At 58.7% G+C, this 12,329-nt stretch overlaps 1 protein-coding gene across 1 annotated transcript; it reads right to left on the bottom strand.

Moving 5' to 3' along the window:
* Positions 1–294: 294 nt before the first annotated feature.
* On the bottom strand, positions 295–1,442 carry PTF1A (pancreas associated transcription factor 1a). Its single transcript, XM_021533146.1, has 2 exons — positions 821–1,442; positions 295–714 (listed from the first exon to the last, which is right to left on the bottom strand). Exons 1-2 carry the CDS (start codon positions 1,440–1,442, stop codon positions 512–514), a joined length of 825 nt encoding a protein of 274 aa, XP_021388821.1. The 3' UTR covers positions 295–511.
* Positions 1,443–12,329: the final 10,887 nt, after the last annotated feature.

Genomic DNA, 12,329 nt, shown 5'->3' with positions numbered 1-12,329 from the left:
GCAGCCCGAGCAGGTGATGGGGCACAGTGTGGCCAGCATCTGGGCTGAGGGTGCCACTGGGTCTCGGGGCTCATCCCGCCTGGAGACCGGTCCAGGCGTTCATTGCAAGGCTTCCCTGGGATATGGTGGGGCTCTCAGAAGCCACTTGCCACAAATATACCGCTCCACAACGTACAATTCGGGTTTATTATTAAACAACACAAGGAGAGTCCACGTGCGGCAATAAATTACTTTCACAGATTCTGGCATATTTGCCCCATTAAAAAAAAAAAAAAAAAAAAGAAAGGTGCTGGTGGAATAAACCTATTGCATATCTTTTAAAAATCAAGATAAATTATATAAATTATATATTCAAAACAGACGATTCTACCTCATTATCACTACTCCGTAATAAATAGATAAATAAATTTGATTGCCCTTAGAGTCTGAATCTTAAATTACATTTACAATATAGGTCTCTACATACAGCATGTACAGAGCGGGCGGGGGCGGGGACCACCCGCGCAGCACCTCACGCCACGTAGTCGAAGGGGGGCTCGTTCTCTATGTCGTTGACGGAGGGTTTGTTGTTCACCTTCCGCGGGTCCTCGGGGGTCCACACTTTGGCTGTCCGGATGATGTTTTGTTCCTTGAGCTGCTTTTCATCAGTCCACGACAGCGAGTGACCGGCCAGAGGGGGGAGTCCGTAGTCGGGGTCGCTCGGGGAGGGAGATCCTGGAGGGCAGGAGGGAAAAGGAAGGGCAGGGGGTTATTGCTGGGGCCGGCATTCCTGCGGAGCGCGGTGCCGGGCCGCGCCGAGCCGTCCCGGCCCGCCACTTACTTGTGCCGCGGTGGCAGATGATGATTTTCTTGGGCTGGCTGGGGCTCTCGCTGCTGGCGCTGCGCAGCGGCAGGTCGGACTGCACCAGTTCGCTGAGGAAGTTGATGTAGCCGATGGCCAGGCGCAGCGTGTCCACCTTGGAGAGGCGCTTCTCGTAGGGCAGAGTGGGGATGTGCGAGCGCAGCCCCTCGAAGGCGTCGTTGATGGACTGCATCCGCCGCCGCTCCCGCACGTTGGCGGCCTGGCGGAGCTGCTGCAGCTCCGCCTCGGAGCGCACCCGCCGCCGCCGCTTGGCCGAGCCCAGCGCCTGGAGCCGCCCCCCGGGGGACAGCACCGCGGCCGCCGCCCCGCAGCATTCGTAGGCGAAGCCGGGCGAGGCGGGGGACGGCGGGAAGGCGGCGGCCGGCGCCGGGCAGCGGTAGCCGCCCTCGGGGTCGCCGCCGTCGCGGTAGTACTCCTGCAGCTGCCGGCTGAGGAAATCCACGTCCGGCTCCAGCAGCCCGTCCGCGGCCAGCACGTCCCGCGGAGGCGGCTCGGAGAAAAAGTCCTCCTCGTCGAAGTAGGGGGGCGAGGAGAAGGAGTCCAGCCCCCCGGGGAAGTGCTCCAGCAGCACAGTCTCCATGCTGCTCCCGGGCCCGGCGCGGACGGGACGGGGCAGGGGGGCAGCCCCGCCGGGACGCGCTCGCAGCCGCTGTCGCCGGCCCGCTGGCCGAGCCGCCCCGGCGGTGGCGGTGGCGGTGGCGGGGCCGGCGCCCCCGCCCTGCCCTGCCCTGCCCTGCCCTGCCCGCCGCTGTGTGGCGGGAGGCCGGGCCTCGCCGCCGCTCTCCGGGGAGGGGCCGGAGCCGCTGGCGCCGCGGGCCGGCACGCGAGGGGTCTTATAACGACATCCCCGGGCGCGTGCCGCCGGCCGCCGCCGCCAGCCAATCAGGGCGCGCCGGGGGGGCCGGGCCGCCCGCCGGGGACACCGCGCGCGGCCGGGGGCGGCGCCGCCCGGGGCGGGGGGAGCGGCGGGACCCGGCGGAGCCCCGGCCCGGCCCCGCCCGGCCCCGCCCGGCCCGGCTCGGCCCCGTCCGGCCCGGCTCGGCACCGCCCGGCCCTGCCCGGCCCCGCCCGGCACTGCCCGGCCCGGCTCGGCACCGCCCGGCACTGCCCGGCCCGGCTCGGCACCGCCCGACCCGGCTCGGCCCGGCTCGGCACCGCCCGGCACTGCCCGGCCCCGTCCGGCTCCGCCCGGCACTGCCCGGCCCGGCTCGGCCCCGTCCGGCCCGGCTCGGCACCGCCCGGCCCGGCTCGGCCCGGCTCGGCACTGCCCGGCACTGCCCGACCCCGCCCGGCCCCTCCCGGCCCCGCCCGGCCCGGCTCGGCCCCGCCCGGCCCGGCTCGGCACTGCCCGGCCTCGCCCGGCCCCGCCCGGCCCCGCCGCGGCCGCTCTCGACGATGGGCCCCGCACGTCGGGCCAGGGCCCCCGCAGCCTCGGCACCTCTCCTCACGAGCCGCTACCGAAACGCGCCTCTTGGCTTTGACGCAGCCTCCCTCTCGGCACCGGGAAACGTCCCCCCCTGCGCATTTTACCCCCGGGAAGATGCTCCCCCGGGAGCTTTTGCCGCTACCCCGGGACTGCCAGTCCCCGCCGCCAGCAGAGCCGCTGTCAGAGCGGGCATAGGGGGAATCGATGGCGCGGATTTTTCGTGGCGTTCGAGCTGAAGGCAATTCTATCGCAACATCAAAATACATCACGTCAGCTCTTGCGCCCGGCCGTGCATCGATTTTGACCTCATCGGGCCCCGTTGCGTTCTCCCTTTTCCCACTCCCATTGATACTCTCCGGACGAGCTCGCTCGGCGGAGGTTCTGTTAATAATTCCCTAACAGACTCTCACTGATTAAAGCCTTAAAAATTCTCACTAGAGTGAAATGGATTACCCGCCAGATTAGGAGAGGATTATCTCTGTCATTAGCGCTGCAATAGTTTGTCCGGCAGAGTCTGTCGAGGTTTATCGAAAGTGACTTTCCAGCGTGCCACCATCGCGGGCAGAGATCAAACCCCGCGTGGAAGCGTACCCGCGTCTATCAGCAGAGCAAGACAGGGCCACCTCCGGGTAGGTAATAAATGACTGGACTTCAAAGCCGCTGACATCGCCGTGATAAGGGCAGGGAAACGCGTGAGTCACGGGAGGGAACAAAGAGCTTTGCAAGAACCACTTCTTGGAAAGTCCCGCCTGCAGACGGTCCACGCGAAAAAAACGAGAGGGGAAGGCGGAGACCTCTGCGCGAAGTCAGGAAAGTGCCCACGCGTGGCCGTGGGACTGCTCCCACCGTCCAGGAAAGGGGAAACTAAGGGAGCGTCCCGTTACAGGGGCGATGCAACGGCGATACAATTCCCCGTTCACCACCCGCGGGGCGGGACAAGGGACCTCGGAGGAGACCGGGATGAGTGCGTCCGGACTCCTGTTTCCATTCATGCCCGCCATCCCTCAATCTCTCACCACGCACCTCTGTCAAGAGACAGGTTTCTGGATGCCCATCCCCGCAGTGCTGCGGGGTGACCCCGACACTGCCTCTGCCCCAGGCTGAGCCAGCCCCGCTCCAGGGGAGCTCCAGGGGAGCCTTCCCTCCCCAGGCAGCTGCTCCAGCTTCCTCGTCAGCCCCGTCAGCCCTTCGCCCCTCACGACTGTTTTCTGCACCGGCTGTCCCAAAACCTCCCGCAAGTCTTAGACGTGGTCTCACGAGCGTCGAGTGCGACCCTTCCCTCGATCCCCTGGGCTGTGACCGTGTTTGTACCGCTCAGAGCTGCTGCTGGCATTCCGTGCGGCCGGGGCACGGTCTGGCTTCCGCCCAGCTCGCTGCCACCGGCGCCTGGTGGGCATCGCTCCGAGTGGCACTGAGCACTGCGGCCAGGAGGCCCCTCGGCGTTCCCAGCTGCAGCTTGGCAGAGGCGTCGCTCGCCCTCAGATCACTTTCCCGAGCAGTTGATCCGAAAGACCCACCTGGGAGAGCAAACACAGCTTCCGCACCGCACGAAGAGAGAGATGTTTTCTTCTCCACCCCGTGGCTCCCCGGGGTCGCGCTGCCCCCGTACACTGCGAGCATCCCTGTCCCTCCTTTGCCCTCCTCAGCGCTGGGTGGGTTAAATGCTTCGCGACCTCACGGCAGCTGGTGTGAGGGCAGGGACCTGTCGTGGCCAGCCCTTGAGGCTGCTGTGGGAAGCAGCTGTGCTGCTCTGCCGAGGTGCGGTGCCCGCGCCACCTGGTCACCTCCAGCCTGGGCTCCAGGCCTGTGCAGGCCCGGGGGACAGGGACTCAGCTCGCTGTCCCTCTTGTCCCGCTGGGACACACCTGAACAGGAGCCTTCTCCTTCCCCACCTTGGCCCCGCGCAACGAGGAAGAATCTCCTTATTCAAAATCAAATAGACTTGAGTGCAGCCAGGAAATGATCCCTATGGGCGGAGCACCATAGCCAGAAACACAAGTATAAATCTAACATATACCGTGCATCCCTCTCAAATCCACGCCACACCTACTGCAAAACACATGGAAAATTAAGAAAGCAAACCCCTAGCAGCACTGAGGTGATTTTGGGGGAATTTCCTGGCCACAGAACTGGCTCTGTTCCCTTCCTTGCATGCCCAAGGAGTCATCACCTATGAGGTGGCAAGTTCTTGCTCCTGCCACATTCTGGCTGGAGCCAGACACTTGAAAGCCGATGAGCAAAGTGACCCCTGATTACATTACCCCATACACCAACTTTGCAAAGCTTCCCCCAGGTCAGACAGGCTAAGTGTCGCCATATCTCGAAGGGGAGTAACATCCCCAAACGAGCTCTTTCCTTCAAAACCTCTGCCACAGCTTTCTCCCAGCACAGCGTTTTGACCATGGTATGTCACTCTCCTCGAGAGCGTGACGAGGCGCCAGGGTACCTCTCAACGCAGTGGTGAAGCATCTTCCCGACAGCTTTACTGAAGGTCTTAAGGGGTAAAAAAGAGGAGATGAGGATCTCTCATGATCTGAGAACAATATATGCCCAGGGAGACTGGGGAGCCCAGTTCATTTACCATGCCAGTCTTTCTCCCTTTCCCAGGGCTGCCTGCTCAGCTCTGGTACCAAACAGGTGGGGTGAACCCTGCAGCATTAGGATGTGAATGTCACACCGCGGAGGTGGCACGACACTACCAGGCCACAAAACTCAGGCAGGTAGTCTGGGAAATCAGTCTGTGCAGTCTGTGTGTCCCTGAGAGGCATCTCTGTCAGGACCGACGACGAAGGGAGCGAGTTGCAGAGGGAAACAGAAGGATTTTTTGAGAATTTTTTTGAGGATTTTTTGTTTCCAAACTGTTGGGGGCTCTGAGCTCGTCTTGAAACCGATCAGACCTAGCAGATCATTGGAAAATTTGGGAGCAGTGCCCCAGGGAGGAAAGCGATGCAGGCAGAACCCCACGACGGGCACGGCTAGAGTTCTGCTTATGCACTGGGGTACGCAGGCAATGAAACATCGCTCCCCGACTTCTTCCTCAGCGCTCGATGCGACACCCGGCAGAAGCGATTCCCTCGCTGTGCCGAGATCAGCCCTCGCCCCTGTGGCAGTGATGGCTTTAAAGATGAACTATTCCACTTTGTACATTCGCCTCTGGGAGGTGAGCACCGTCTCCGAAGGAACCGCCTGAGGTGCGGGAAGGTTCCTCTCGGGTTGCCTAAGACATTACAAAAGGAAATCTACAAAACCAGGAATATGTACAAGCGGAGCCTGGGCCGCGGCACCGCACTTGGCCACCACCGCCTGTGTCGCAAACTCCATTCTTTCAATATTTGTCATGCATGGATGTCTCATCTGGCCCCGTTTTGCTCTTGGGAAGGACACCTCCCTGCACCGCTCTCCAGCAATGAAAATTCATGAAGAGCGCTTGATACTTCGTTATTTCTATTCTCCGAGGGCACTTAACAAGTGTTAAGGGGGAGAGGGAAGGGGGGTGGACAACGAACGACGCGCTAAAGGGCGCACCGCCTTTCCCTCAGACTCGATGACCACACGACAAGTCTGCCTGGCAGCCACCTTCATGGGAACCAGGACTAGCCAAAGGTCCAGAGATAGGGCGGGACATGGCACCACACTGGGCTGCCCGAGGAGTCTGGCCCACCAGCACCCACTCCCGACACTCCACTGCCCCACGCAAAGCCCCTCGCCGGGGGAATAAGGAGAGGGCACGAACTTTGCATTGAAGGGACCTGGAGCACTGTCGGCCCTGACTCTGCTGGAGTGCTCGGCCCTGTGCACGCCCCGGCGCAGTAAACCGAGCCCTCATCAAGAGATGGGGCCCGACTCTGGCTCGAGAAGACCGTAAAGATCTCCTCCGTGGGCGCCACTGAGAGTCCTCAGAGGCGCTTCTTCGCTCGGGCAAGAAGCACCCCGGGCCCGCCGCCACCAATCACTTTGCACTGATGGATAGGTTTCGCCTCGAGGTCTCCTGGAAGTGGGACGGGAAGCGGGGCAGTCCCTCGCCCCGGAGGGGCTGCAGGGCGCTCGGCCTCCTGCCACGCTCTGCCCTCAGCGCGCCTGGCTGCCAGCCCCGGCTCGCTGGCTGTCCCAGCGCGGGCCGGCTGAGCCCGTCGGGCCGGGCCCGAGGGTTCGGGTCCTGGCGAGCTTTGCACTTCCCAAGGGTCTGCTCCGATCCCCACGAACACCTTCGCACGCCCACGTTCTGGCCGTTTTAGCGGCGGGAGCAGAGGTGAGCGTCTCCCTTCGGGCACCGAGGCAGGAACACGGCACAGGGCGCTGCTCCTCAGCCCCTCCGCCCCTCTTCAGCCCCTCCACCGGGGGACGAGCCGCAAGGTGAGAAGCGGCAGCCTCGTCCTTGCTGCCCCCGCGGGTGCTGCGTGAGGGGCGCGGGCCCATGGAGGGCAGGAGCTGCCCGGCCCCCGCTGCCTCCGAGCCGCCCCAACCCGCAGGTGCCCCGGCTTCTGCTTTCTGCCACGTTTCACCCAACAGCTGGGACACGGAAAATGGATAACAGGTGGCGTTAAAGGGGCAGCAATCCGAGGTGAAGGGACGACATGGACGAGGGGCGAGATCTGCACCCCTCACACTGCCTTTCAGTCCAGAGTCTTGTAAAATAGCTCCAAACTCATCTGATATTCCAGAATAACGAATCCTGTTAGATGAAGCTGAGGCAAAACCCCAGGTCCCCAGAAGTGCTCAGGTGTGTTTGGTTTCCCATCCAACTCCTGACTTCTAGTGTTGATCCAATATGCTTCATAAGCATCATTCCACAGGCATGGAAAGACAAGTTAGGAGAGTTCCACCTTCATCCATGCAGGCTCTACCCAATATTCTTCTCAAATCTTCATACCCACACACTCAGTGTTTGGTTAAAAAAGAAGTCTGAAGTCCATAAAGTTTCAGTGGAGCAAATTCTGAGTATGATCATTTTTTCCTCAAATTGTAAAACTCAACAGCTGGAATTCCTTGGCGTGCTGCACTTATTCAGAGTTGCAATGTTTGTTTGAGAAAGGAAGCAAGAATATTTTAAAAGCCGGGACCAGAGTTTGCCCAGGATCTATGCAAATGATATTTACCAGGAAAGGTTTCATGAGGAAAAGAAAAAAAAAAAAAAAAAAAAAAAAGCCCTACTGCAATTCTGCAATTCACCATGCAAAGTGGCACTTTGTTGATCAACTTCTAGGACTGTTTTACCACTGAAAGTATAATTGAAATCAAACTTTGTCCAGTGAAACCTCGGGGCATTGTGTTTTTCATGGAAATAGACTTTAACACAACTTTCCTGATCTGAAGATGCGGCGAGGAGTGCCGCACGCCAGGCACCAGGCAGGGTTGAGCTGCCAGGTTCTGGAGACCCAAAAGCACTATGCAGGGACGTCTGCGGGAGTTCGTTTGCTTCCCGCGGGCCAGCAGAGCCTCACCAGCCCACAGCACCCCCGGGCTTTGTAGCCCAAGCATCCCCGGAGGCAGGTGCCCGGGACCCGGGCGGCTTTCCCGGAGCAGGGACTGGCCCGGGGGGGTGCGGAGGAGCAGAGCAGCCCGCGGCGAGCCACCCCTTCCCCCTCCACCACGTGGGGCCCATAAATAAGGCCGGGAAAAGCTCCCCCTCCGCAGGCGCCGCTACCGGGGCGAGCGCGGCGCGGCGGGACGGCGGCCCCACAAAGGCGGCGGGGCGGCCCCGGGCCTCGCCCGCCCGGCGGAGGAGGCGGCACCTGCAGCCGGGGTCGGCCCGGCTGTGCGCCCTCCCCTCCGAGCCGGTACCTGGGCGCTGGGCTGGTAATGCACCATAGCGGGCTGCCTTTCAGGCTCTTTCAAACCGAGATCGCGGAGGTCACCGTGTCTGCAAACCCCCCTCCTTCGGCCGCTCGGGCCGGGGTGCCAGTGCGGCAAGCTGGAGAGCAGGCACAGCCCATGGGAATCCCAACACTTGTGCCGCCGGCTCCCTCGGCCCGCCCTTCTCCCCCCTCCCCGTCCCGAGGAACCGCTGAATGTATCAAATGAGCTGCAATCGATCTGCGGGCACGGGGGAAAATCAAATTATATGGTGCGGCTGGGCGGTCGCGGCAGGCAAAAGGTGCGGGCGGGCGGCGGGCGGGCTGCCGGCTTCCCTCCGCCGGAGAGCGGAGAGGCTGCCAGCCCCAGCCGCGCTCCCACCGAGCCCTGCTTGGCTTCTCCTGCCGCTCCGTACAGGAGCCCGAAAGGCAGGAGTGCACTGGCTGCAAGGGGCCCGCCCTAGTCCCGCTAAGCGCCGTTCCCCCCGGCCGGTGCCTCCCCTCCCCGAGGGGCCCGACGGCCTCTCGGCCGCGCTGCCGGCTGCGCGCAGGTTCCCCGGCGTGCGGAGGAACCGACTACGGCACAGCTCGTGCGGGGGAACGGGATGGGGGCGGACCGCAGCGAGATCGGGCAGGAAAGGTCTTCCCTTCTGGTGCCAGTTTCGGTCTCTCCGAGCTCCTCTCCTGGGCCTGGGGCTGGCAAAGGGATTCAGCCCCTCCCGGCATCGCTGCCGCCGGGCCCGTCCCGCACCTGTGGATCCCGGGGCTCGCCGCCCGCGGGACGCACCGCCCCGGCGAGAAGCGAGTCGGGCACCCGCCAGCCTGGACGGGCAGCACCTGCCGGAGCCGCGGGCTGTGAGCAGAGGGGTTTCAGACAGCGAGCTCGTACCTGAGCCCTTTTCTCGCCCCCCAGACGTGCGTACGGGGACGGCTCCTCTTGGGAAAAACCCCGCGCCGAGCTGGCGGTTGTCTGCGGGTCCATGGGAATCTGGCCACTTGTGCCGGCCGCAGCCGGGAGGGGGCTGTGCTTCCTTTACAAAAAGAGACACAATTAAGCAAAATGCTCAATGAACATTATAAATGATGTGCAATCGCCTCGCAGATTGCTTAGCAAATCAAATTATATGGTTGCTCACGGATGATTTCCATGTTCTTTAAAACGCAAACAGGTACTTTCTGATTCGGGGGGGGAGGAGTGTTGGTAGTTTTTTTTTCCTAGACAAAACAACAACAACAAAAAAGCGCAGCCCTTTAAAATTGCGAAGCAATGCCACACGCTGAAAGGCGGCTGTGTGAATATTCACGTTCTCCTTTGTTCGCCCCTGAATTTCACAATAGCCCGGGAAGGGCACGTTCACTGCGCTCTTGTAAATTTACCAATCCTTGATTAAAACCGCCAGGCACCTGCTTGGCAAAGCACAAAACTTCCTACGTTTCCACCAACAATTTACTGTTTCATCAGCTTCTAAATTGACCCGTCAACAGAAGGGCTTAAAGTTAATGTCATTCACATCAACGGAGGTGGCCGTGCTCGAGGCTCCGCCGGCTGCGGAGGCGGCGGGGCCGCGGCTGCTGCCCGGCTCTTCCTGCGGGAGCTGCTCAGGTGCGAGCGGGGCGGCCGTGCGCAGCCTGCGGGGCCAGCCGGGCTGCCCTGCCAGGCCCGGGGCACGGGGAAGCCGGAGGAAAAGGCAGCCACGGTGTGTGGGGGATGTCGGCCGGGTGCCGGTTTTGCAGGACGGGGACGGCGCAGCGACTCCTTTAGTGCAGCGCGGCGGAATGAGACCGCAACAAACCCAAGTGGTCCCCGCAGGGAACGGACTCCTCTAAGGGGCCGTGACCGCCCCAGGGGCGGGGGCAGGCTGGGAGCAGGGCTGGCTCCCCGGGCTGCCCAGAGCCCCCGGTGGAGCTCTCCCCGGCGCCCCCCGCCCATGCCATGCCGTTCGGGCTGTGCGGTGTCCCTCCCGTTCCCCCGTGGGGAATGTAGAAACAGGGCCGCTGGAGGAAAGCAGTATGTAAAAAGCACATTTGATAGGGAGTCTCTTATCTTCCAAGACACAAAACCACTCAAGAGGAGGGGAAATGGTTCCTTGAGACGGGGTCCTGACAGCACTGCTCTGACGCAGGATCGCTTATTTGAAACACTACACAAGACTGTCCCACAAGTGCAAAAGAGTTCGCTGAAGCACAGCAGAGCAGGGCACAGCTGGTGGAGCGCTAGAGACTTGCTTTACGCTGTAACAAGGGCAGTAAGGCTCCCCGACACCAGCTGGCAGGAGGCGCTGTGATTTAGCTTCAATTTTTTATTCCTGACAATTTCCAACAACTAAGAGTCCTATCCCAATGGGTAACAGGGCACTTCTTCATTCTGTTAAGCACCTGTGTTACATCATATCTTCCATAAATAAAACCAGCTCTAGATTAAACAGAAATGAAGCTTTTCCGTCATTGATCTTTTTTGTTGGTTAGAGACTCCATTAATTTTCTATCCTCCTCCCTTTAATTCTTCCTCCCTGGTTTATGCCCATTTGTTCTAGTGTGAGTGTTGGTTCCCACGAAAGATCTCAATCTCCATGGGATTTTCCTTTAGGTCTATATACACACGTTCCTTCCCAGCTCTCACTTTGCCAGGGCAAGCAGAGCAAGCTCAGGATTGGACTCCCCCTTTCTTTATCACCTTTCCTGCTTTTTTCTCCATATAACTTAATCTTCTGGGATAACCAGAACTGTAATGGTACACAGCTGTCCAGGAGAGTTCTCACAGCCCCTTGGAGAATGATGTCAGCATTTGCCTTTCTGCCAAAATCCCTCACTTTGTACTGCAAAGGTTACATTTACCTTTTTCATGGCCATGTTCCTTCAGTGGCTCATGACCACTTCATCATTAGCTAGTGGCCCAAGGTCTTTTTCCTCCTCTTTCTGGCAAGGATTATCAAGTCACAGCCATAGCACATGTTCTTAACACACGTGCCTAAAGTGCAACGTCTTAACACTGGATTTCTTTCCTTCTCTGCCATTTTGATTCTCACAGTTCTAGGCTTCTTCTGATGATTGTTCAAGACCCTTCCATGCTGGGATGCCTTTCCTCCTCCATGACTGACAAATATTGTTTACAATACTTCTTTTGTTCTACAATTCTTCCCAAAAAATGCTATGTTTTGTCCATAAGAGCAATAACATTACTATTCCAGGCCATGGCATAGATCCATGTGTTTAAGAGTTCTTGATACATTTCCCTCTCTCTCCCTTCCGTGAACTTGTCTAATGGATTTTAAAACTAAAATAATTTTATTAAAAGTAGTAGGTACTACTTAGTAGAGCTGAGTTTTAAATTGATTATTCCTGTCTTGGAAAGAGATAAATCTTAGAGATGCAGGAAAACCAAAGACACCTCATGAGTCCACGTTCCTCAGGAATCAGCTACCACCTAGCCTCACAAGTGTCTCTCACAAGGAAATACTCTACATTGTTGATGGTTTTTTGAGTAGTCTTGGGTGTAATATCGTGTTAAAACTATCTTGATGACTTTTGACAAGAATGGCTGACCTGTCATGGTTGTTCAGTTCCAGGAAATGTTTTCTGCTGCAGATCCCTCAACCCCCACTTCTCATTGCAGTTATGTTTTTGTCCAGCCCAGAGTTAGACATTTTTTGGCTCCCTACTGAGCCCACTGGGTCTCTCCTACATTCTTTGTTGATCACCTGCCTCTGACTATACCAGGAGCCTTGGGGCTGCGTGCCCAGCACCTACAATTTAGGCATTGCAAAACCACATCTCTGCATCCATTTAGCCCTGAAGCTTTTATCTTCATGGCAAATTATTAACCAAGTCAGGGACACAAAAAAACATCTGCACAAGGAGATGCTGCATTTCCTTTGGAAATTGTCCACACACTAAAAGTACTGTTTTACTTAGCCTGGTAGCTCTTCTCCAGTGCTTGCCTACCGGGAGGCATGGGAGAACATTGTTCATTCCACTTTATGAAAAACTTTCTCACAACAAAGATTGTTTCCATGTCTCTTCTGAATGACCTTTTCCTGAGACTAAGTAAAGCCATATCCCTTCAAACCCATTTCCGTGGTGTTTGCTGCTAATTTCCCTGTACCATTTCTTCAAGTGTAGTGTTCAAGACTGTATTTAGGCTAAGCCTCACCAGTGCCAAGTAGAGCAGAATAATTACCTCAGTGTTTTACCCAAAACACTGCTGTTAGTGTACTCTCAAATGACATTTGTTTTCTGCATCTCCCATTTT

This window comes from Lonchura striata, chromosome 1, assembly GCF_046129695.1.
Source record: "Lonchura striata isolate bLonStr1 chromosome 1, bLonStr1.mat, whole genome shotgun sequence".
Lineage (NCBI taxonomy): Eukaryota > Metazoa > Chordata > Aves > Passeriformes > Estrildidae > Lonchura > Lonchura striata.
Note: the sequence above shows the minus strand (reverse complement) of the source record. Positions and strands in the feature narration are given on the sequence as shown.

Excerpts from the sequence above, each read along its gene's own strand:
- PTF1A (XM_021533146.1), bottom strand. The coding sequence starts at position 1,442 with ATGGAGACTGTGCTGCTGGAGCACTTCCCCGGGGGGCTGGACTCCTTC. Across the intron at positions 715-820 it reads CATCTGCCACCGCGGCACAA|GATCTCCCTCCCCGAGCGAC; the intron begins GTAAGTGGCGGG and ends CCTGCCCTCCAG.